We start from the raw sequence: 26,065 nt of genomic DNA on the forward strand, positions 1-26,065 counted from the left end.
CCCCCCCCCCCCCCCCCCCCCCCCCCCCCCGTCTGGGCCACACGTCTGGTCCTGCAGCCTGGGCGGCAACAGAGTGACCCCATGCACACCTGGATATAGGCCTCCAAGCCCTGCCGCCGCTGCTCCAATCCTCTGGTCCTCCAGTTAGGCAGGCGTTTTGAGGGGAAGTCGGGCACTTTGTACAGTTTCTTGATCTGCCAGGAGGCACCGCGGTGCCGTCACAGCATCTGATTGAGCCCTCAAGCTCACTGCCCCCAAGAGTCTCTCCCAGTCCTCCCGCCCCCCACCTCCAGACTTCAGACTCTACGCTGGGGCAGACCTTAGTGAGTGATGGTTGGGAAGGGGGCGAGAGAGACCCCAGCCTGCCCACCCCCAACGCCCGAGGGCGGGCCGGCCACGCGTTGGCATCGACAGTACAGGCTGGGCCCTGCCCCTGTGCGTCCACCCCAAAGCCCGCAGGGAGGTCTGTGCCCAGGACCGGAGCCCTCCAGGGTCTGGGGCGATAATGGGGGTGGCAGAGGATGGGGCCGCAGTTCGTCCGCCCGTCTCCCAGGAGCTGGGCAGGAGCCGGGCCAGGGTCGGTCGGTCGGCGGCGCAGCCTCACCCGCTTGTGCAGCGCGTGGAACTCGCTGTAGCGCCTCTGCACGGTGTGCCTGCGCCGGCGGCACAGCACTTCCACTCGGAACACCTGGCGGGCGCGGGCGGGCGGCCAGGTGCGCGTGAGGCCCCGCAGGAGGGCTCAGCAGGACCCGCGCCCGCGACGCGCCCACCCTCCCGCGCTCAAAGGCACAAAGCGGCCTGGGAGCCCCGCCAATCTCCGGGGACACTCCCACGCTCCCCACACACTTGGGGAGATGGGGAGGACGGACCCGCTTCTCAGCTCCGTGCAGTCCCTCGTGAACCCGGACCGTGGTCCCCGGAGCTGGCAAATCCAAGGAGCCCGAGAGCCTCGGCAGGCGGTCTCCGGCCGGCCTGACCCGCCGGGCTCCGATGCTCCAGCCTGGGCGCGGGATCCCCACTGCGCTCGGCGCGGGGAAATCCGGCGGGTCCCGTGCCCCTTCCCAGCCAGTGTCTCCGCTCACCATGTGGCCTTTCTCTGGGCTCTGCCTGGGATCCTCGGGCCCCACCGACGGGATGTGAACTTCCAGCATCCGCACCCCGGCTCCAGCCCCTCCGAGCGCCGCGCTCCGAGCTAGACCTCTCTCAGCTCAGACCACAGACCCCAGCGGGCCCGGGCCCGCAGGCCCCGCCCCAATTTGGCCCCGCCCCGGGCGTTCCCCCGCGCCGCCGGGTCCTGCGAGGGGCAGATTAGGCAGCGCGCGGGGAGCCGGGGGCGGAGTACCGCCCCCCGCAACCCCCCCCCAGCCTAGCGGGCCGCACGTGGAGACCCTTCTGCGGACAGTCATCCGTCCGTCAGCATTTACTGAGTACCCGCTGACTGCCAGGAATGCAGATGAGCCCAAATCTCACCTGCTCTTTATGGAGCGCCTAGTAAGGACTAGGGTCTGTGGGCGCTGGATAGGGACGGAGGCAGGGCCCAGACCTCGGCGCCTACCTTGGGGCCAACCAACGGTGTCTGCCTTCCTCACACCCATCTCTGGGACCAGACTGCCCCATCCCCTTCCTTCCATCTTTCACCGGGACCCTGGGAGCGCAGCCACACCTGGAGAGGGCTTCGACAATCTGGCTCTGATGTCCGCCTCTCCCAGCATCCACAAGCCCCTTCATTCATTTGCTTTTTTCATCCATGCATTTATCTTTCAGCCCCAACCTGCTTCAGGTCCAGTTTGCCGGGAAGAAGCAGTTTAGGGGCCTGGGCTCTGCGTTGGCTTTCCTGAACTGTGTAGACCTGTTCTCATCAGCAAAATTGGGATAATAGGCCTCCCTCAGGAGAGTGTATAAAAATTGAGATGATCCTTGTTAAGCCCTCAGCAGAGCAGGTGTTGAGAAGATGGGTTTGTCCTGGAAGCAGAGGTGGGTGGTTCCCTATATAGGGCAATAGACGGGGAAGGGGGACTGTGGGAGATGGCCCTAGGCTGCTCTTGCCTACCCCTTCAGGCAGGGCCTTCCTGGGTATGGGGCAGGATTTAATCCAGAACTCTCTCATCCCTTGGGCTAAAAAGGGCCTCTGTTCTCCCACTGAGCCCCCTACACTTCAGCCATAAGGGAGCTGTCTGTCCCATTCAGGACTCCTCTGACTTCTCCCAACAAAGGTCTGGGCAGTCGGTGGAGGGAGGGGAGGCTGGAGGCCTTGTGGTGGGAAGGAGGAAGCAGAACACCTGTCTTAGGGGGAGGGGCTGGGGACTGGGGACCACTGACTCACTTCCTCCCCACTAGACCAGAGGTGCTTTGGAGCTGGAGCAGAAACTCTCCCCACCCCCATCCCCAGCTCTGCTCCCAGAGAGAAGCTGAGAGGATGACCCCAAAGGGGGCAAGCAGGTCTCACCAATACTATGTCCCACACTTTCTTCCCCCAAAATCCATCTCACAAGAGCCCCAGAATCAGGAAGCTGAAACTTCCCATAAGGGAAACGACCCATTATGAACAGAAGTGCTGGGGTTTCATTTCTTCCCTTGCACTTTAGAGCCCCATCACTCAGAGACCCTGACCAGGACCCTTAGACTTCTAAACTTCTTGGTCACCTGTCCTAATGACTGCCCTCTGTCTCTGTTCCTACCACCCAGAAAATTGCTACATCTCCTAATGGATCTCCCTGTTTTTCCTTGCCTCCCTCTCTCACACAAGGTCCATTCTCTAACTAGGAGCACATACCACCATCAAGGCATTGCTTCAAGCCATCAGGTTTCCCGTTATACTGAGAACAAAACCCATCCTCCCTACCAGTCTACAGAGCTCTAAGTGACCCAGCCCTGCCTCCATCTCTCACCTCATTTCCTCTCCTTCCCTTTCACATACCAGGCTCCAGCCACAGTGACCTTCAAACCCAACAAGCTCTTTCCTGCCTCAGGGCCTTTGCGCTTGCTGTTTTCTCTCCCTGGAACACTTTTCCCTGACTCCTTACCTGGTGGGCTTAACCTAAAACTTACAATTCTTAGCCTAAAACCTCCTCAGAGAGACCTTCCTTCCCGACCACTTACCCTGTGTTATCACCCTGTCTCCCATTACATAGTTAATGTCTGTTTACTGTGTGCCTCCCTGGTTTTCCTGACTTTGCTGCAGACTCTCAGTGCCATCAGGCCAGGGACCTAGTCCTGTCAGGGCTTGCTGCCATGGTGCCAAGAATGCGGGAGACACTCAAAAAATATTTGTTAGTTGAGAGCCTCTGTGCCTGAATGGCGGAGAGGATGTTGGGGAAATGCTGGGCAGCAGAGGGAAGGCCTGGGAGAGAGGCAGGAGGGAGGAGTTAGAGGAAGGCCCATGGGGGGAGGTGAGGGGGTAAGCTTCAGAACTGGACACCGCTCTCCCTCTCTCTCTGCAGACTGTTGTTCACCTTATTTACCTGCTTAACTTTCAGGTGTTCCTGAGAAGCCTCAAATCAATGGATTTCCATCACCAGTTACACAGGGAGATTAGACGCACCTGACCGGTCAAGCACCTGGCGGTAAACGCGCAGCTCCTATTTCCAGGGTTGCACGGTGACACGAGGGAGGCTCCAGATGAACAAAGACAAGATTCTTGGCCTGGAGACATTTTAGGATGTCTCTGGGGAGATAAGTTCTGGAGAATATTTTCCTGTCAAGAGGAATACACGACATACTGCAGCGTCTAAAGCACGTACTGCAGTCAAAGGAAAAGCTTGTTTTCTGTGTACGTCAGCAGCGGCCCGCTCAGTATATGAACACGGAGTTCCACACACTCTGGGACGGGCGTGCAGACCTCCACAGTGACTGCTTTACCGTATGAGCTTTTGTCTTTTCTCCATCACTCCCTAACACATGAATTTCATTTCCAGCTTTCTGCCTGAAAGGGGCTTAAAAGCACTGGTTTCTTGGCCAGAGTGTTTCCAGACCAGACTATAGAGCAGTGGTTCTCAGGCCCCCACAGGCATCATCCTCATCACCTACAAGGCCTGCTGAATCGCAAATGGGGCTCTGAGCCCAGTTTTCGGAGCGCGTGGGCGGTGTTCACAACTCCCCGGCCCTTCGACGGCTCCTGGTTGGGTAGACACCAGTCTCTTGACTCCCACACTGGCCCCCGGGGATGAGGGTCACCGCCAAGCAGAGGGCAGCGAGGGCTGGGGCACAAGTGTCCCCGCCCCGGCCCGTTCTGGGGACGGCGCAGGTGGGCCGGACCGCGGCTCCCGCCCTGGCTGGGCTCTGGCTCTCCGGGGCCCTCCGCCGCCGGCACACAAAGCCCCTTTCACTGGCCGGGCTTCTGCGGAGCCGCCGCCGCTGCTCAGGAGGTGGCTAACCCCTTTAAGCAAACAAACAGCTCCTGGGCTGGTGGGCGCCGCCGGGCACAGAGGCTGGATTCTTCCCGCCGGGCGTCGGGCCCGGCAGCTGCCGCAGGGGGCGGACTAGCCCGAGGGGGCTCAGCCCCGCAAGCCCCGCCGCCTGATCGCTTCACCCCCGAGGCTCTGGTCACCTGGACAGGCTCAGACAGCTCCCTGTTCTCAGGGTCCTTATCTGCACAGCGGAGCGTTGTGTGCGGATTGAAAGACAGGAGGCTTCCAAAATGTTTAGCAGGGGCTGGGCACACAGTAAATAAATGTTAGCTCCTATTATTTACTGAATTATATGAATTTGCCGTTTCTGTAGGTCACAACAGCAGGATATGGGCAATTACATATGGTTCATCCTAATATTGGTGATTCAACCTTGAAACAACACACATAAGCTGTACTCTTCCTCTTTCAGTATCCTGAGATTGCAAGGGTAGGTTAAAAAATGAACCATTTTAACTACTAACTCAGTGATCAGAATTTTCCTGATTTTCGGGCGCCTGGGTGGCTCAGTAGGTTAAGTATCTGCCTTCCACTCAGGTCAAGCTCTCAGGGTCTTGAGATCGAGTCCCACATGGGGCTCCCTGCTCAGGGGGGAGCCTGCTTCTCCCTCTCCCTCTGCTGCTCCCCCTGCTTGTGCTCTCTCTGTCAAATAAATACTAAATAAAATCTTTAAAAGAAAGAATTTTCCTGATTTTGTCAATATTGTGCAACCAAAAAAAAAATAAATTGGGAGCAGAATTTGATGTAAATCAGCAACCACCGTTCACCCTAATAGCCTCCGAGTTCTTACTAATTGCCTTTCTAATGGGTACATTTTTTTAAAGATTTTATTTATTTATTTGACAGAGAGCACAAGCAGGGGGAATGGCAGGCATAGGGAGAGGGAGAAGCAGGCTTCCCACTGAGCAAGGAGCCCGATGCAGGACTCGATCCCTGACCCGAAGGCAGATTCTCAACCAAGTGAGCCACCCAGGCGTCCCCTAATGGGTACATCTTAAATAAAACACCATTCCTTTATGTTTTGAATACTGGACTTTGGTGCAGATGTCTAAAAAAATAGTAGTGCTGCTAAAACATCTTAAATTATTGAGGAATCTAAACTCATTTTACAGATGAGGAAATGGAGGTGTGCAGAAGGGGAAACGTGCCCGGGAGATGGTTGTGTTAGGAGAGCACCTTTGATGAGCGTGTCCTGCAACAGCCCCAAAAGCAAAGTTTGACTCAGGGTAGGGACTTCTCAGGGGGCACACAGGCTCTAGCCCTGGGGCTCCAGCCAGCAGTGTCACTACTAGGAATCCCTTCCCCCCTGCCCGGGTGACAAGGACAGCTCAATTGCTTCAGACATGACCCAAGTTGGAGTAGAGGGGGCTGCCAGAGGCCTCCAAGGCAGCCCAGCTTCCCAGGGAGTTTTTTCTGATGCTACAACGACTCCCAACACCCCTTACTTAGAATGATTATGTCAGGGACCCACCAATCGGCCCTTCTGGTGTGCCCAGCGCTAAGGTTCCGGGAACGAAGATGGGCTCAGGAACCCTCAAGTCACAGGGGTTTATTGTGAAGAGTCGTGGGTCCAAGCACTGAGGCCAAGAGGAAAGCCAGGCCAAAGGCTGGGAGGGACGGCAGCCCCAGGCCCTGAGGTCTGGGATTGAGGTGCTCTCACTTCCCACTGTAGCTCTGGGTGCTGTGGTTTCTCAGCAAGTGAAGATTTTAGTCTCTGCCACTAATGGTCCCCGGGTACTCACCCAAGCTGCTTCCCTGTGTTCCAGCTTCTGTTCCTGCTTCCCAACGGGGCCACACACTGTGCATGTCTGGGGAGAGAGTACCTCATAGAGGTCAGGTGGGTAACACGTCCTTAACGGGTCTACTGTGTGGCTTTATTCGGGTCTTTGAGAACAACTTAGTCGATTATTATCTAGGTTCCTCTTGTCCATCCCTGTCTAGAACATGTGGGACCTGGTGTGGCAGACAAGCTGAGTCAAGCAGATTGGGTTCAGGTCTTCTCGCAGAGCTGGGGGGCGGGGGGAGTGTGCGTGAGCCTGAGCGAGCTGCTTCAGGTCTCAAAGCCTCAGTCTGTCCATGCAGATAGTGATGCCCACCTGGAGGTTCCTGATGCTAGATGAGAGATGTTTCCAAGCCGAAGGCACAGAGTAGGGCTTTAACACATGACAGCTGTTATCGTTAGTCTCGGGGCTGAGAAGGTACTACTCTGCCCCCACGCAGGTTCCCGCCTCCCAGGTGCCTTATCATTATTTCTGGTGAGGCTGCCAGGAGACCTGCTGGTTGTGCCCCTGTGGTCACCACTGCTGCCACTCAAAGTGAAAGAGGAAGCTGAGAGCTCTGAAGCTAGGAGGGGGCAGTCATTTGGAAACAATGGTTACATCCCTAGAGGGAAAGGTCCTAACTCAGATTGGACTGTGGTTTTCTGTGGTTTTCCTGGACCCAAAGTACATCCGACGGAGGCTAAGCAGCTGGCTCCCTCAGAGCAGCCTTGGGGATGAGGGGTGTCTTCTGCTCCCGAGGTCTGGTCATCACAGCCAAAGGGGCATTTCCACGACAGACAAGGACAAAGGGGAGGAGTCCTATGTGGGGCAAGCGTGGGGCAGCTGGTGATCACCTCCCAGCCTGCAGGTACCCCCTTAAGCACCATCCCTGTCAACGGCAGGAAGGCCTACCAAACCAAATCAGGCCTGATTTCTGGATCTCTTCAAAGCCCCCAAGATCTGGGCCCACAGGCTCATAAAACAATAATCGCCAGAGCTGAATGGCAGCCATTGCCCCCTTAGGCTGCCTTTGCCGGTGAGCATGAAGACGGGTAGGAACAACACAGTCCATGATCTTAAGGCGTTCAGAGCCCCAGAGGCTAATGAGATCATCTCAGAGATAACAATGCACACAAGAGTGAGAAAGACCAGAGGTTTAAGAGGATGACAAAGAGCTACGAAGATGGTAGGGCTACCATTCCAGTCTGGGGGTGGAATGGACAGTGCATCAAGGAAAGCTTCCTGGAAAATGTGCTTATAAAGTAGGCCTCAAAGGATGCACTGGGTTGTGTTTCCATAATGAAAACACTCTAATTTTTATGATATAAAAATAATACATAGAAATTCCAAGCAACATAAAATGGTATAAAAATTTTAAATAAGGCAAAATTCCATCCCTCTAGGGAACCACAGATAACAGTTCAATCGACATCCTTCCTATATATGTATGTAATTTTGTATGAATGTAGACCATACTAGACCTGTAATTCTATGACCGACTTTCTCATTTCAACATGTTCTCCAGGTCCGCATAGCCATGCTCATCCCCCATGACTGGACACTGTCCAAATGTGTTATGCACCACAGTCCATTTAACCCCGTCCCGCTGTGCCTCTGAATCGATTCCAATTCCCACAACTGTAAACAAAGCTGGGATGGGCACCTTCACATGGTCATCTTCAGGACTTGGATCTAGACGTGTCTGTGAGCTCTGACGCACTCGCCAGTGCCCCCCATCTCTACCTATGTACACTCCCGCTCAGACAGGTGTCGTTCTGAGACCGAAGAGAGGGAGGGAGCGGAGACAGGTGCGTTAATAAAGGTACAAAGCCCGCCATTACTAAAGGCTCCTTAGGCTGCACAGAACTGAGAAAGGAAAGCATGTTGGGAGGCCGTGTCTGTGAGGTGCTGGCATTGTGGTGAAGCACTAGGACATAAGCAGGCAAGGTGAGCCGCAGCCTCTCACAGAAGGCTGTGAATGCCAGGTGGTAGAACCCGCAGCGGGAGATCATTCAGCATTTATCTATTTGGCACCTATTTTGAGCCCAAATCTTTGCTGGGGACCATGGAGTTACAGAGACGTACCACTTCAGAGAGCTGTTTGGCAGAGAACGCCATCATCGACTACCCACCTGGTGCTCTAGGACACTGGCAGATGACGTACACGCCATCCCCACAGCCAGAAGACAGCGATGAGTGGCTCTTACCATTTCTAACGCTTGGCTCAGGCCCGAATCTCCCCAAGCGCAGAGCACAAAATCTTAGCCAGCGTCTCCAAAGATACAGCGTTCGGTTTAAGCGCATGCAAATTGCAGCAAAGGTCTGCTCCTTTGCTGCGGGAGGGATCATCATCCCCTTCCCTCCTGTCTCCCCAGGCTGCTAGCCATGGGGAAATCCCACCACCTTGGGCCTGATGCCCCTCACGATCCATGGTTTCCACTCCCATGTGGGCCCCAAGTATGCTCAGCAATGGACACTCATTCCACCACCATGCTCTCTCCTCAACCAGTTCCCAGTCCCACCCTTAGCAGATTTCATTATCATCTCCCTGTTTTTAAACTTTGAGCTGCAAAGGCATTCTTTATTCTCTTTAGGGTTCCCAGCTACAGATGGATTCAGGATGCAAGTCTTTTTAATTTTTAAAAAAATTTAAGTAGGCTCCATGCCCAATGTGGGGCTTGAACTCACAACCCCAAGATTAAGAGTTGCATGCTCCACCGACTGAGCCAGCCAGATGCCCCAGAATGCAAGTCTTCTGGAAAGAGTTCAAAGTTACAAATATCTATGTGTGACACTTTCTATCATTCCTACTTCTCATTTATTCTGTCACTGACTATTCATATTGAATGTTGGGGTCCCTCCAGCTCAGAGTCCTCATCCTCAAGACTCTGGAGCCCAGAGATTCTTAGGGGAAATAACGCAAGGAAAAACGGGGGGAGTGTAGACTTATCTCCACACCACTTGACTCAAAATAGGAAAACAAAATATCCCTATTTGAGAAGGCTATAGACATCAAGCAGGAGACCTCTACTCTCTGCCCCACTGTATCTTTCTTCCCCACCTCCTCGCCTCCTTGCCTGGCAGTGAGGCTCCCTGCTCTGTGCATTTGCTCCCAGACATGGCTCTGACGGTGATTCCCTTTCTCTCCTCCGAATTTTATTAACATGCTACGTCTGACCCACGTTTAAATAAAGGCTCCTTTCACTCTGTTTCTCTCCAACCTCTCAGCACGGGCCTCCCTTCCCATTCAGCGGAGCCTCTCACACTACAGGACATGGTCAGCACCTACTGTCCTCACCGCTGCGCTCCCATCTGTTCCAGACCTACTTGGTCTCCCGTGTTACCTGTGTCATGAAGGGCTTCACTGTCTACCCCAAAATCGCAGCCAGAAACCTGCAGGTCAGGCTAGCTACCACCCTCCCTCAGGCCTCTCATCACGTCAGTGACCAGATGAGAGTGGTTCCATGTCCACCTCCCGAGCCTGTCCCCGGAGCTCCAAGACCACTCCTCCTGTGCTCCTCAGCGATCTGGCTGGCTGGGATGAGCCTGGCTGCTCTCCTTGCTTCCAGTCTCACACCTTCTGACAGGACCATGTTATTTCCTGCTTAAGTCCCTTCAGTAGCTGCCCACACTTCAGGATAACGTTCCAAGTACCTCACAAGTTGCATCAAGTGGCGTGATCTGCTTCCTGCTCATCCCTCCCTGCAGACTGCCCACTGACTCCACTCTGGCCACACTGAGCCACTTGCATTTCCCTAGATGTGCCTACCCCCCACTGTCAGGAGGCAGGGAGGCAGAATGGCCCCAGCAGAAGGGGCGAACACGTCTTCATTCACCTTTAAGACACAATTCAAGCACCCTCTTCTCTACAGATTTCTTCTTCCTGAGGCCCCAGGTAGAATGAGTCCTTTTGTACGACTGTGCAGGCCTGTGGGCTCAGTACTCTTAATCTGCTGTTGGCCTTTGCAATGGCCACGTCTGCAAGCTCTGCACGGAAATGCACGGGCCTTGTCAGCCTCAGATGCCGGAGGGTGAGGAGCAAGTTCTGAAACCAGAGAGTCTGTCCCAAGGAAATAATAAAAATAAACTTGCATCAAGACCATCATTGGATGGAACATAACAAAGCAAGGAGAAAGTTTTAAAATTAAGTTTCTTTGGAGAAGAGACTTACAGATATGGAAAAGGGAGACTAGGATAAACCCAATGGGCTCGACTGGAAGTATCCGTGTGAGTTCATGACTTCTAAAATCTAATTTTTTATGCGCTCTCTTTCTCTCACTGTTGCTATAGATTTTATCCTTCCTTATTTTCTTGCTCTGGCCACCAAAGGCCTAGAAGCAATGACACTGCAGGAGCAACGAGCACTGTCAGCAGCCGGATCTTGGCTTCTAACTATACTCCTCCGACAAAAAAATATCAAGACTCCATGGAGAAATGGCCGATTCCAGGGCTGGGGCAAGGAAGACACAAGAGAAGCCTGAAACATTTTATTATGCCAGAAAGTAACAAAAGTGTTCAAAAACGAAGGGGACACAGGACCCTCCCAGAAATCTGGGATGATTTGAGGATCAAAGTAAATCAAAACAGTGGCTTGAGCTCTGAGTAAAATAGGCATCCGTCCGTCCGTCCTGATAAACACGTCGATTATTAAGTAGGGAGAAAGGATGCTTTTCTTTAGTAGAGTGACAACCAGTAAATGCAGGTTATGGAGCTGGAAAAGCACAATGGACGAGGAACAAAATATTTACGTGATCTCAAAGTATCTCCTTAGAAATTCCTTGTTAATCACAAAAGGGAAAATAGCAACCGAGTGATCAGCGTTAACTTCAGCTTAACGGTACCAAATGACACCCTACACCAACTTAAAATTCGCCGAGGATGCATCCCTTCTGTGAAGTCCCTGCCCGACTGCAAAACCCTAATCTAGCCATATGGAACCACGAGGCCAATTCAAATTGAGGAATATTCTACAAATACCTGGACTGTATTCTTCAGAAATGCCAAGGCAATGAAAAGCAATGAACCAAAGGCTGTGAAGTTCTCCTGGATCGAGAGAGAGACACGTGTAATCATATTACAACTAAATGTTAACACATGATCTTGCTCCAGAAAAAAGGGAATCGCTATAAAGGACATTACTGGGACAACTGACAAAATTTAAATATGGACCATGGGTTATAGAACAGTATTATTTCAGTGTCCAACTTCCTGATTTGGATAACTGTACTTAACGGTTTAAAGTTATGAGAGAGCGTCCTTGTTCTTAAGGAAATACATACTAAAGATTTTGGGGTAAAGGAGCACAAGGTCTGCAACTTACTCTCAAATGCTTCAGAAAATACAATATAGATAGATAGATAGATAGATAGATATAGATATAGATAAGTCATAAAGCAAATAAGGTAAGATGTAAAGACTTGGTAAATTTGGGTAAAGGATATATGGGATTTCTTTGTGATATCCTGTAACTTTTCTGTAAGACTGAACTTCTATTAAAATTTAAAATTTACCAAACAACCAAGAATCCAACAACAAGGGATGAGTCAGAATTATGGTACAAATCACTCTGTGGAAGCCTTAAAATTACATAGCTTTAGAAATAAAATTTGTGAAGATATATAACAATATAGAAGAAATGCTTATAAAACATACAGTTTTATGAATGATTAAAGCAGGATCCAAAATATTTTGTGCATATTAGTACAATTAGGCAAAAGCAAACACGTAAGAAAGACTGGAAGGATAAAATCAAGGGTGGTAATGAGGATACTGGGGGGTAGGAAGAGACTGACTTTTTCCCAAAAAAATCAACCTGTTGAAAAAGATACTTGCCAGCACTGCACCCCCCACCCCCTCCCCACATCCCTGCCCCCATCAGGCTGGTGTACTGGAAATCAGTGTTGTTGACTGCATTCTCTTGCCTCAGGCTGCCCCTCCCCAAACCTTAACCACCCACCAAAGAGAACTAACAGAGCAGGTCTGGAGCACCCTCAGAAAGGGGCATCTCTGGGGCTGGAGCTGAGGGGCCCGGGAGTGGTCGGGTTCCACGGCAGGCAGTCTGCCAACCCTGCCCCACAGAGCAGCCTCACAATCCACTCTGAGCAGCCAATTTAAGCAGCTGTGGACACAGCTAAGGGGAAGCCCAGCAACAGCGCATTGAGACTCAAGCCTCCCTGGCCAGGCCAGGCCAGGCACCCCTTTGAATGCCCTTGGCCTGTGTGCACAGCACTCGGGGCCTCTTGCTGGCATGCTACCTCCTGGGCACAGACAGTAAAGCTTCTTGGAACCTCAAAAAGTTTAGGAACTCTTGCATGACCTTATCTGGAGGCAGAGTGGCTGGCTCTGTTGTCAGTGGAGGTTAAGTGTTAAGTCCTTATCACCCCTTTACACTTTTAACATGAATCAGTCCATTAAGGATGTGGCAAAAAGAAGTTCAGAACACAAGACTGCTATCAGAGGCCAAGACTCAGAGAGCCCTGGGCAGCTAAGGGAAACAGTAAGAATAAAAGACAGTCTGCCTCCTTTGCAGGAGAATTCATTTTGCCTCTCTTACTGTAAGAGATGTCTTTATAACTCCTTCCCTAAAAAAGTAGGAATAAGAATTAAACAGATTAAGAGACCCTCAGAGCAGGGAGCTGAGGTAGATAGAAAAAAAAGGAATCCTAGTTCCATAGGGACATGGCACCAAAAGCTTGTAAACTCCTGTGGAGAGAAACTTACTCTACATGGGCAACTCCTTGGTTCGGAGTATTCCGGACCTGCTTCCCAACTGCTCCCCGGCCTAAAGCAAAAAGCACCACCATTCTGAGTCGTGTGACCTGATTTTAAAATATTTTATTACATAATCTTTTCATGGCACCATCAGGAGTAACAGAAAACGTTATTCCCAGTTCCTAACCACATCCTGAAAAATATACATTTGTATTTATATATTTATATCAATACTCCACCCCTATCCCCTAACTCCACCACCTAGTGTAGGTCTTTTGCTTAAAGCAAGAAACTATTCTCTCAGGTAAGAAAATATATATGGAAGCTAAATGAAATAACGGTTAGAACGGGGACAGGTTGGTCGTGGGGGCCGGGAGGAGGGGTAAAGTCCAGGCTAGGCAGGATGCGTCACTGGGGTCCAGCAGAGGTGGGGGACAGTGTATAAAAAGGCAGCGTCAGGCAGGTGGGTGCTGATGTCCTTGGTCCATTAGGAGATGGCCTTTGCCTCAGGAAGGAAGGCTTCCCAGTACTTTGCCAGCTGCAAAGAAGTGGGGACAGTAAGGAAGTGCCCCCATCTAGTGGCAGAGCCTGAGTCTGGGAGGGGAGCAAGCACAGTGCCACGGCACTCCCCCAGACCCCTTAGCCACCTAAAGGGAGGCCGGAGCTGAGGCCAAGCTGAGGAAATGGCTAGGCTGAGTAGACCTTGGGGCAGATTGCCCAGCAAGCCACACTGCCCTTACCTGTCTCTAAGACTGAGAGGAAGCATCAGGTGCAAGGGAAATGGCCAAAGAGAGTCCTGGTTGTGCCCTGGACGAAGTACCCCTGAGGGGGCCACAGCTTTGCCCAGCTCAGTTAGCTCCTCACAATGGGGCCCACTGTTCACCACACAGACTCAGGCCTCAGCCTTAAGAGGGTTAGGTGGTACCACGAGGTTATAGGGAGAGTTGGGGTCTGTCCTTAAAAACTAAATTCTTGTAGGATTTGGGCAATCCTGCTTAGCAAAAGACCCTATGAGATGTTCCATGTTAGAGCAACAGGGCCGGCCCATCCCATCCTGTTACCAAAGCCCAAGGTAGGCCGCCGGCCTCTGGCGCAGGCGCACAGGACGGTCCTGCATAACTTACATACCTGCTGCTGTGAATACAGCAGTGTCTCAAGGTACTTGATCACGTGGTTTTTGAAGTCCTTGGATTTCTCTTTCTATAGGAGACAGGATTCTAGAGTGATCACCCAGACAGTTGCTCCCACCCCTCTTGATGGGTGATGTTTATTGCTGACCAAGGCCAAACACAGCCCCAGAAACTACAGCCAGCAGCTGGAATAGCTATAACTTCCAGCCAAGCAGCTTCTGCCGAGGCCTTGCAAAGCTCTCTTCACGGTGGGCGGGCGTTGGAGGACGAAGGAAGAGAGGAGACAGGAAAGGGGACCAGCGGATACAGGACAGCTGCAACCTTTGTTTTGTGTCTGCTCTGGTCCAGCAACACAGAACAGCTATTCTGCCTCAGAACACAAATGCACGTGTACACACACACACACACACACACACACACCTGTTCACAACAACTACCAAGTCACCAGCACTTCCATCTGTCTCCCTACTCAGCAGACGGTGAGCAAAACCAACACTACCACTAAACCAGGCACAGCACACTTGGGGGTAGGATGTTCTATCTCACCTCAAACCGTATCACTTCTTTTCGGACCACGGTTGAAATCCTTTCAAAGTCCCTTTCATACTGAGTCACCCGAGACTCCCACTGGGAAGAAAGGGGAAAGAAAGGATCACTTAATATTATGGTACCATTACTGAATCTTTACCTCTGGACAGCCATTCTACACATGAGACCTGAATTGGTCATTATGTCTGTTTGTCCCTCTGGGTAAGAGGAGAAACCATATGGGATTCAGTGTGTAAGGCCATCTGGCTGGAAAAGAGGTACTGTGTGCCCCAGGCCAGGCCTGATCTCTAAGAAAGTTCTGGCACTCCATAGCCTCTGGTTTAGGAACCCACCAGCAGAGCTGGGAGTTCCAGAGAACTGAATTTAGTTCTCACCAGAGGGGCCTATCTGAATCACCATGGAGTTTTTTGAAGACCCACCCAGGACCTCTCCTGCAGAGATTCTGATGTGACAAGTCTGGGTGGAATGGGAAAAGAGGAAAAGTGTCAGGCCTCAAGGCAAGCCTGGACTCCTCCGAGGCTTCCCCAGCAGCCACTGTCCTTTAGACTCAAACAGCTCTCTGGCCTGCTGTGGGGTTTCGAGCACCTGGGTGGGATGGGACCTGGGCTCATTCAGGAGCCAGTCGAATACCCCGACAGGTCTGCCTTGGCAGGGGCTCACCTCAAAGATCTCGTCCTTGGCCTGCTGCAGTTTGTCAGGCTTGTTGGCCCAAAGCAGCCGAGCCTCCGCCTCCCGCTTCTTCTGCAGCGTAGCCTGAGCGTCCTGCCAGCGCTGCCACGTCTTCATGCGCTGGTCGAAGGCAGCCTGTGGCGGTGGGGGGTGGGGGAAGAGCACAACCAGCTCTTCAGGAGCTCCACTGGCTCTGCCTAGGGCGGGGTGGGGGCAGGGGGGCTCTCTCCCAGCAGCTGTGCTAGAGAAGGACCGAGCAAGGGCAGGTTCTGCAGCCACATGTTAGTGCCCAGCTGGAAGCTTCACATCAAAACGCACAAGCTTGGCTAAGACTCCTCTCCCAGCCTCCAGGAGGCCAGTGCCATGCTACTTCATGCTGCTCCCAAGGCTGGATGGCTCGGAGCACAGCAGGTGGCCTGAGGCCAATGCCCAGTACTGTGGCTTCTGAGCTGCCTCCGTCAGAGTAGTCCACGGGTCTACACACTTTTCCTGAGCTCCTGCCATGTGCCAAGAACTAAGACGACAGTGAGGAAAGAAACGTGGTTCTGCTTTTAATGGAGTTTATAACCTAACAGAAAAGGCTGACATTATATTAATAATTACCAATAAATAATTACACATATGCAGAGTACAGAGAAAACATGCAGGGAACCTATAACAACATAACAGAGCTGGAGACCTAGCTGAGCCTGGAAGATACACCAGGGAAGGCCAGTCTAAGGAAGCAACCGTTAACACCAAACAGTACACAGAGTTAGCTTAACACATCTTCAAATAAATACCTGGAGCTACCACGGGACACACGGCTTCCATCTTATCTATACATTCAGCTGTGGAAGGCTATCAAGGCTCACAAGAAGCTCCCCAAGGCCCACCTGCTGGTTTGCCCTGATTCCAGCCCCTTGATCACATTTCCAGAGAGCTGTTGGCCTAACCACACCATCCACCACCCCCACTGGCTTCAAGAGGTGGCCTGGATGAGAGATCTGTACCCGGGGTCAGCCTTCCAGCCCTGTTCCATTTGCTCTCCCTCGCTGCAGAAGTTCCCTGGATGTTTTCTAGGTCTCCTTAGTGCAGGCCTTTGCCAAAGTTTGAACTTTAGGGAGCAAAATACCACCACATTCACCTTTCCCAGCATTGACTGTCAGTTGTGCTCACTTGAAATTTCCTAGCAGCTCAATGTCAAAGGACAGGTAAAGGGTAACTTTGTATCCACGTTAAGCCTCAAGCCTAACCCCTTGGATTAAGAGCGGTGCAGCTCCAGGTTCAGGGAAAAGCAGAAAAGAAGTATTTGCTCATCTCCTCAATCCCACCGCCAGCTCATGATTATGACAGGTGACAGGTGTTGAGAGAAGCCCAGCTCGCAGTTCTGCACGCAGGGATGCTGCCCCAGCCCCTGCACGGAGCTCTAGGCTGGGCCTCTCTCACCGCTGTCCACAGGGGCTCACCCAGCCTGGGGGGAGGGGTCACATCCAAGAGCTATGCTCTCCTGAGACTCCAAACAAAGCCCCGCTCTGAAAACTTCTCCAGAGAGGGCCCTTCCCTGAGGTGATGATCCAGTCTTCGTAGTCTGACCAGTTCTACGAATTCCAAAGCAGGTTATTTTTCCAGCTTCTTATCAGTCTGGAGTTAGCAGCAAACCAAACAGCTGAGGGAGAGGACAATGAGCAACCTCACAGGCTATATTGAGCAACTCTACCATGGAGGAAATGAGAGCCCTGGGAGCAGATCTGTTCTTGACAACACAGGAGCTCCCTGGTGGGGGAGATGCTGGAGATGGGGTGTGAGGGTGGCTCTGTTCCAACTCAGAGGCTCATCCTGGTCCCAAGCTGGTTCAGGGGCAGACTCAGGCCTTATAAAGGCAGACGCCAGGATGCCTCTTGGCTCTTTCCTCTATCACAGGGAGGCCATGCGAGAGCTAATACCACTCCCAGTGAAGCTTCCTTGGCCGCTCTAAAAGGTCATGGGAAACCAGACAGAAGAGATGAGGTGCTTGACCTGAGAGGCAGGCTGCAGTGTTGTTACCAGTGTGGTCAGCACAGCACACAAAGGGCTCTGGTGACAAGCTCTCTCAGCCCCCTGGCCACACTCCTCCATGCAAGGCCAAGCCGGTTCCGTGTAGTTACCTGACTGCCCACATTAGAGGGACAAGTGGAAGCCAGCAAGAGCTCTTACCAGGGCAAAGCCATTGCTTACTGTTAAGGAGGCAAAGACCAAAGGACTGAGGAAGTCACTGCTCCAGGGGGCCAAGACAGCAGGTCTGTAATAAGCCTTGTTTGAAGAAAGGAGCACTGTCCAGCTTCAACAATAAGCAGGGGCCTACTTGAAATTTCAAGAGTAGTCTTTTCTCCAAATGCCTTTTAAAAACTGGCTGTAGGCCTCAAAATGACTTCGTGATAACTAGCTAACAGTTAAACGGATTTTTTGGTTCACAAGATAACTTCTTTCTCGAGAGTAAAAAAAAAGATACACTATTTTTAGCTATAATGGATGGAAGTTTCTTGGGAAGGGGAAAAGCAAAAGAAAGACGGATTAAATGAAGGGGAGGGAGGAAAGAGGGAACAAAAGCTTACGCGGACTATGGCCAGGAGACGAATGTAGTCACTCAGGAGCTCAGCAAGGAGGAAGAAGTCATTGTTGGCTTGTTCCTGGTGGAGCTGCTCAATTTTTTCTTCCACCTCAGCCAGCTGGGAGAGTGCCCGTGACAATGCTGTGTTGTCCTCAGAGCTCCCAAGCATGGCTAGACTCTTTGCAAACTGGGCTGTGTTCAGCGCTAGCTCTGGAAGAAGACAGCAGAGGCCTCTGATCTCACAAGGAAAAGGGACAAGTCAGCTGGCACTGCATGGCATGCCTTAGCAGAGCTGCCCTCTGCATATCGAACCATGGGGGGCTCTGCAACCCAGCCACTTACATTGTTAGTAGTCTGTCTGCATGAAAGAGAGTGAATGTATGTGCACACTACATAGTCTTTCATGTTCTAGAGCAGGACAAACGCTTTCTGTGAAGGGCCAGATGACTGAAGCTTTGTGGACCACATATGGTCTTACTTTCTCTCTTTTGTCACTCTTTGCTTTAAAAATGTAAAAACTATTCTTAGCTCATAGCAATAGGCCGAGGGCCAGATGTGGCCCATGGGCCAGGCCTATTTTGCCAACCCTTACATTGCCTTCATTCTAACGGTTTTCTGCCTGTTCCGATTTCTGATTATACCATGTTTAATGCAGAGAAGGAAAGCATTCAAACTTGGCAAATTTTAGTAGCTCTTAGGCAAAGGTTAGGAGACATACATGGTTTCTGTGAATTTACATATTGCCCATTTGATCATGCAGCTAAAGTGTGTGACATCACTTTGGATATAAGCCACTAATTCACATCATACCAACTTGAGTCCATGTTCCAGGTGAGGCTGGAGGTGGGATGGCTTCCCTGCACCCTTCCCAGATAGAAAGTACAATGTTCACAGTGGCTGAGGTAGGACGTGCAGGGAATACCTTTTTGATGAGAATATCAAGGACTAGATGGGCTGAGAATTTCAATTTGAATGGCCGACAGGCTTGGGAACAGGATGCCTTCCCACCTCCAGCTCACTGGAGACATCAATTCCCCCCAGCTCCAAGTGCATTTCCAAGGTTGTTACCTTTCCTATGGTTGACTAGCGTTTCTACGACAGCATGCAGTTTCCGTAAGCGCTGCTCTTCACACTCCACCTCCTGGAGCTTCTCCTCAAACCACTGAAACACACAAGCCCAGATCTTTAACGGAGGGGACTCATACAGGCATCCAGCACAGCATTTTCTTAGCAGTTTTTTAAAAAACGGACTGAATTATCTTAAAAGTCTCTGAGAAATTCAGGATTCCTTAGGGCTTCTGACCCGTAAGACTGAGGGAGCAGGGGAGCTGAGATGCACAGGGCTACTCACAATGTCTGACTCATTCATCTTGATGGTCATTTTACTGACGGCATCTGTGGCTTTGTTGAACATCTTGAGGAGACCAGCGCTACTCAATGTCTGGGTACCCACGGCGCGTGGCAGCTACAAGACCAAGAAGGCGGGATGGCATGTTATCTGCTGCCCCTATTTTAGGTTCAGAAGAATTAGTATCCATCAGATGGTATGCCCAAAACTTGCCAAACAAATTATATGAACTGTAGATTGTTGTTTTCAAAGGCAGTTAGACACATCTATAACCAGCATGTACAGAAAGAAAAAAATTAAAGGACTATGTTGAACAGAATTAGCAAAATTTTCAGCTTCTGATATAGTGTGCAGAAACAAATGAGAGTACGATTGCGGCCAGATGGTCTCGCGTTGAGACTGTCTGCCATCCTAAGCATGAACTGCTTAGATATCAAACATGCGTTTGCTGAAGGACCCTTTGGATTAGCGTACCCTGCACGCAGCTGGACATAGGCCTTGAGAAACTCTGAAGCTGTGCTGCGATTCCATCTGGATTTTCCTCAGTGAACGAAGGTCTAAGGACAGGAGCATTATTTATTCAGATTGAGGTCACTTTTAGGGATGATCTTGCTAAGCCAAGCACGCCCAACATTTAGAAACAATTTGGTTGGTTCAGTCTTACCACTCTCCTAAGGTATGGAAGGGATGCTAAAGGATCTACAGTAAATCTAGTACGCCAGGCTGAAGAACGACGATTCTAGTGGTCAGGACTGTTAGGGCAGTAATTTTCAACTTGGGGCCATTTTGCCCCCTAGGGGATATCTGGCCATGGCTGGAGATAATTCTGGTTGTTCAAACTGGGGAGGGGTGCTACCGGTGTCTAGTGGATAGAGGCCAGGGCACAGGGCAGCTCTCTGGAACAAAGAATGATCCAGCCCAAAGTGTCAAAAGTGCTGATGCAGACAAACCCTGTTTTAGGGGTATGAAGTGGGGATGAGGGGCTAAAAAAGAAAAATAGATACAGGAATCCCAGAGGAATGAAAAGATTTCTGCATTAAGTAAAGAAATTGTAATTAAAAATTTTCATTTTGGGGGGAAAAAACCCCATATACTTAGTACCGTTTTCTTCATGAGAGTAATGCATACTGTATGCAAATAAAAATTTAAAAGTAAAAACGAATTGAAAAAACAAATACAAAACGATAGTCCTACCCTGTCACTTACCTCCTGCTAGTTTTTTTTTTTTTTTTGGTGAACAACATTGTTTTATTCCAGTGTTTCTTTTGATCCTTAATGACTAACATGTTCCCATAGCTCTATATACATGCTGTTCAAGTTTCACTTTCCATAAATTCTTTTTTTTAGGTAAGCTCTACACCCAACGTGGGGCTGGAACTCACGATCCTGAGATCAAGAGTCACGTGCTCTACCAACTAAGCCAGCCAGGCACCCCATGTAATTCTTTAAATGCATATTTCCAATAAACATATATAAACACTTTTGTATACTTTCTGCTCATGATAAGAATAAAGTATTTGTTGTATTGCTATATTTCACTTACTTCTTCAATTGTTAGCAATTGGGCCATCTCCAATTTTTCACAATCATGAATAGCCTATGCACAGCCTGTAAAAAAAGACTATCTACTTGAATCAACACTTTTGCTACATGGCAGTTCTGTGGTCTGTGGTAACTGGTTTTGAACCAACGCCCCTCAGCTCTTGGCACAAAATAAGCATTCAATTTGAGCCACGCAAGTAACTTATGAAATACATGAAAAGGACTTGTCAAACAGATAGTTGTGTTGTTCCATTAAGATAAAACCAGGCTGCAGTCTGACCTCTAAAACCAGCTGCTTTTGACTACAGGCAGAATTTCTTTTATTTCAAAGGCTGAAAAATACCTGTCATTCTTGAGGGCTTACAAATTAGGATACAGTCTCGTACTAAGCTAAATGTAAAGGGCTCAAATGTTTGTTGAATGTACTAGTTTCATTTCACTAGAGGCAGACAGAAATTATGAAATTCAGTTTGAATAATACTAACCTCTTCTTTTTCCAAGAACTCCCTGACATCAGGGTCCTGTAACATGGTAGGATGATTCACAATCCTCTGAAGGTACCTACAAGGTATAAGCAGTTATCTGGCTAGTCAACCTGGCCTCAGAAGGTTTTGGGTGTCATACAGTGTAGGCAAGGGTACAACATCTTTCATTACTTAAAGATGTCCTCAGATAAGGCCCTTAAGTGTGACTGCTCTTAAGTACATTCAAATGCATGGTCTTTACTTTTCTAAAAAGGGAAGAAAAATAACTGCTCAGAAAGAGGCCTCGGAGCTATTTATATTTGACTGTCAAGGGAATATCCTTGTCTGGTCACTCAGGATGAGGAAAGAAAAGAAGATGGTCTATTCCTAAGGTGGGAAGGTCAGAGACTTAGGAAAGGTTAAAGAGCTTACAGAGGTGTGAATCTTTAATTCACTCAAATCTCACCTCTACTACTTTCAGTGAATGTTTCATGAGTAAGTCTCAGTTTCAGCTTCTCACCTGTTCTTATGTCATCAGGAAAATGGCTGCGTGGCACTTACCTTTCTAGAGCGGCCCTCCGTTTTTCAAGAAATTCTGCAGAAGAAGAATCTTCCTTCCCAACTTTTACTTTTGTCATTCCTGGAATGGAATTTGAAAAGTAAAAATAATTTTAAATAAATCATCAAGAATTAAAAAAATAAAAAACATGTAAAAAAAAAAAAAAACCCCACAAGAGGAAAGGCAAGGAGAACAGCATTACAAAAAACAACAAAAGGCCACTTCAACACTTCCGTGTCATAAGGAGGCACGAACAAAAGGTTCTTTACATGAGAGTCATATTTTAACTAGTCTCAAAGTGCTGAAGGTTCTAAACCCTGGGACTTGCAGAACATTGTATGTTTTCTAAAAGGGGGCCATAGGACTCTGATTATAGACTAACAAACATCAATTGATGGCCAATGAGAAGGTTCCTCAGAGCCCCCCCCCAACCTAGTACATTTCAGTCTGGAGGAAATAGAAATCATTTAAGACTCCTGATACCAATACAAACATGAACACAACATACCCCCCCCCACACACACACAGAGCTGTGAAAGCTCAAAGCAGAGCCTCCTACTGCACCTGAGGAAAGACTACACTGTGAAAACATGCTATTACTCTAGACCTCGTGTAAATTATAGGAAAACATTGGAAATATCTCTTCCCTAACCATAAGATTCCACACTGTTAATAGTAGTCTCATATACTAATTAGAAAGTATATTGCAGAAAGAATGCAAAGGAAAAAAATCCAAGCAGAATAAAGACCACACAGCTTACCTATCAGGCTTTTCTCGGGTGGAGGAGGGACAATAAAGCCATTCTGAGAATGTTTCTCTGAAAGCTTCTCATAAAGACCCAGAAAGTCACTAAATCTTCTTTTCACTGCAAACTGTTTACTCCTGAACATTGGTAAGCTCGTCTTGAGGACAAAAAAAAACACAAGGCAGTTTCATTTCAAATAGAAGATGAGTAAGTATCTTTAAAGTCATCTGGCTGATGTGAAAGGAATCTACTTCCCAGATCCCTGTCCTTTAACCACCTGGCAAATAACTTTCTCCAAGATTGAGATTCTTAAATTTTTTGAACTTCAGTCCCCTCTGGTTGTCTGGGAGTCTACAGAGCCCTTCTCAGAATAATGATTTTAAACGAGTAACATAAAATATATAGGATTATAAAGGCAATGAATTAAATTCAAATCCAGTTGCACTTCCAGGTTAAGAACCCTTGCTCTAAAAGGAAACAGATGTTGAAGTCTAGTTTAAAGTGGAAATCTATGGTCACCTATAACCCATTTATCTTGCACTGCTTTATTAAGGGTATTCACTGCCCGAATTAAAGCAGCAAAACTAAAGACAGACTAAAGGCGGAGAATCAGGTGAAATGTCCACACTGTTGACACTTTAACCTCTAAAGTGTCATGGAATCTAGAACTCACAGGTGGCAGGCCAACAAGTAGTAGTGAGACAATATAAAGGAGACTTGTGATAAAAAAGACTACGCCTACATCATAATGACAGATCATTTAATACTCAGCAGGAAGGCAAAATTTAAGGAGGTTGTCTTTGCCAACTGTTGGCAAAGAAGTATATCAAGGAGAACTTTTACACACGCCAATGGGGGTATAAATTGGTATAAAGACTTTTAAAAAGTTGTATTCCAAAACAAAAACAAAAGTTTGTATTCCCTTTCCTCAACATTTGCTCTATCTATGAGCCAGGGGAACTACTCCTGGTTATACACCTTAGAGAAACTCTTCTACGTGTCTACTAGGAGACGTGCAAGAAAGGTCACGGTTCACAATTACAAAAACTGGAAACATGCCAAATATTCACGACAGGAAACGGGGAAGTCTGTTATGCTCTCATCACACAATGCACTAACTAGAACCACACACAGCATGGACGGTCTGAGAAACAATGCTAGGAAAGAAAGCACTATTTTCAGCACGATGTCATTTTTACGAAACTTAAGAACAAACCAAAACAGTATACTGTTTAGAGATACATATGTGAAGACTCTTTATAAAGGAAATGAGAGACTCAGGAGAGTGGTTGCCCTTAAGGTGTGAGGCGAGGGATAGGACAGGGAGAAACACGCAGGTGGACTCAAGGGTACTCATCTTAAGACTGGTGGTAGGCTCGGGGCTTCACTTTTTATGCTTCATAACCTGCATACAACATTGTGTAAGGTTTGTATGCATTAATGTTACATGAAAAAGGAAGACCAGACCCGAGGGGTAGTATTAAAAGAAGCTCCACACAGGAAACCTCATAAGAACTGATGATTTTTAAACAGGTGATATAGTTTGGGGCAATCCACCAAACTAGTTCTAAGCCACAAAGTCCTAAGAGGGATGGGAATATATCAGATATACCACATGTCTTAATACAACTTACAAAGTCTCACACTGAAGTGTTAGCTCTCTGGAAGAAAAGTGGAAAGGCTCAGATGAGATTACCAAAGGGATGCAGGCTTGCTCCATCTTGAGTAAACTTGAAGGAGGATGTTGCAAAGAAACTAAAGAAATACCCAGAAATAATCTGAATGATGACCTTCTTTGTATAAACACCCAAGTCTATTAAGCTGGTCACCAGGAGGTTCACTTGGACTCACCTGCGTTGTGACTTTGTAGGCTACATAGGCATTCATACCATCCCCTGTGGGAGAACAAGAAAGCACAAGAGGATTACTCTGTAAACCAAAGCAGTGCTGATCGTGCTCACATTTAACCAGGAATCATAAGCCACAGGAGCCCTGTATAAGAAGGGATACTTGTTTCATCTCCAAGCTTTATATATCCTACAATCTCCTACTCTGCCTTAGGGTCTCTGTGTCACATATCATGTCCCCACAGATGCTGGCAGGGCCCTGGGTTGAGACAGATAAGAGAGTCAGCCCCCTGTTCCAAGGCCAGGCTCCATTTATACCCTCCACAAAGCAGCACTGGATACTGACAATCCATCGGTTGTTACCATGCCAATATTTGGGCTGGTTATACACATCTGTCTAAAACCAAACAATTCCCTTGCTGTATAAAGCAGGAGGAAGAGAAGGAAGCAACTGATGTAAAAGGAAACAAGCAGTTCTACCCTAAGCTAGCTCTGGGCTCGGTTTGCTCTTTCAGAAACACTGTCACAGACCCCTCCACTGGTGCCGGGGGACACTGACCTCTCTCATCTAGCATGTTCACCCAGAGCAAAGGGCCTGGCAGGAAGACGCTCTGGCTGCCTGATGTCACACAAATCTCTTTCCTGGAGGAATTACTTTTCTGAAAAAGCCTTTGACTGTTAAATAATTTGGGATTCAAGCAACTGTTTTTCTCTGTGGTAGTGTCCTGACCTAGACCACTTAGGGACATAAAGGCGCCATTGACTCCCTGAGCAGTGAAAAGACACACTGGACTCAGACAAAGCTCCAGTGCTAGAATCTGGTGTTCTGGGTTGGTTCTGTTCCCTTCTTCCCAACCCCTCGATTCTTTCCCCACACTAAACAGGAAAACCTAGGTCAACAATTACTAGCTGCTTAAGCTTCTGAACTGGTCCTGGGAGAGGGCCCAGGGAAGAAGGAACAGTACCAGATCAGAAGGGTCCAACACTGCAACTTGGTTTCAATGATATGGCTAGGAATGCCTGCTTTTATAAAGTACACAGACAAGTTGGGAAATTATACAGGAAGAGGGCTTGTCTTCTCTAATCTACCTCTCTAATCCTACCAAAAGGGTGTGCTAAACCTTAGAAATTACACGTATCAATTACCTCTGTTAGTTCTCTTCTAAACCACTTACGCTACATTGCCTAACACTACTGACAATGTTTATCACTGTAAAATGAAAAAAAAAATCTAAATTTACTTAATAGAGGAAGTATTCAAAAATTCATTCACAGGTCATAGTCAAATTTCCAAAAGGTCTATCCCATAATTTAGTGCCTACAATTAAGGAAAGCCTAAGTGCAAACATACATAAAACCTAAGAACAAAGCACAATCTTCCATTTGCCAGCGTTATCAGCTGCTTTTACTAAGGCAAGAGTAGAAAAAACATACCTGCACGTATACAGAGTTCACAAAATATGGAAATGGGCTACTAATACAGCAGTTTTAAATTTGTTAATTTCTTAAATAATTTCAGAAAGTTGAAGATGGCATACACAAATTACCAAGGCTCTAAAAAGCACATCCTGGTAGGAATGGGATTCTAATTAAATCCTAATTAATTTTTTAAAAAGATTTCTTTACTTATTTCAGCGAGAGAGAGAGAGCAAGCGCACACGCATGAGTGGGAGGGGCAGAGGGAGAGTGAACCTGAAGCAGACTCCGTGTCAGTGCGATGCCAGGCTCGATCTCACGACCCTGAGATCACACCTGAGCTGAAACC

General features: G+C 48.8%; 1 protein-coding gene and 1 long non-coding RNA gene across 2 annotated transcripts in view; both read right to left on the reverse strand.

The window, feature by feature from the left end:
* Nucleotides 1-10,639: 10,639 nt before the first annotated feature.
* On the reverse strand, nt 10,640-12,878 carry LOC103679096. Its single transcript, XR_572845.2, has 2 exons — nt 11,144-12,878; nt 10,640-10,877 (listed from the first exon to the last, which is right to left on the reverse strand). It is a non-coding gene; the product is annotated as an uncharacterized LOC103679096 (long non-coding RNA).
* Nucleotides 12,879-12,985: 107 nt separating this feature from the next.
* Nucleotides 12,986-26,065, reverse strand: part of SNX1 (sorting nexin 1) — a 33,984-nt gene continuing 20,904 nt past the window's right edge. The window contains exons 5-15 of the mRNA XM_040643130.1: nt 24,305-24,348; nt 22,469-22,610; nt 21,710-21,788; nt 21,170-21,245; nt 19,146-19,259; nt 18,863-18,956; nt 17,799-18,004; nt 15,217-15,360; nt 14,554-14,634; nt 14,006-14,077; nt 12,986-13,415 (exon numbers count right to left, since the gene is read on the reverse strand). Coding sequence (XP_040499064.1) covers nt 13,365-13,415; nt 14,006-14,077; nt 14,554-14,634; nt 15,217-15,360; nt 17,799-18,004; nt 18,863-18,956; nt 19,146-19,259; nt 21,170-21,245; nt 21,710-21,788; nt 22,469-22,610; nt 24,305-24,348 — 1,103 coding nt within the window. The 3' untranslated portion in view covers nt 12,986-13,364. The remainder of the gene's footprint in view (nt 13,416-14,005; nt 14,078-14,553; nt 14,635-15,216; nt 15,361-17,798; nt 18,005-18,862; nt 18,957-19,145; nt 19,260-21,169; nt 21,246-21,709; nt 21,789-22,468; nt 22,611-24,304; nt 24,349-26,065) is intronic.

This window comes from Ursus maritimus, unplaced genomic scaffold (assembly GCF_017311325.1).
Source record: "Ursus maritimus isolate PB19 unplaced genomic scaffold, ASM1731132v1 scaffold_27, whole genome shotgun sequence".
NCBI classification, from domain to species: domain Eukaryota; kingdom Metazoa; phylum Chordata; class Mammalia; order Carnivora; family Ursidae; genus Ursus; species Ursus maritimus.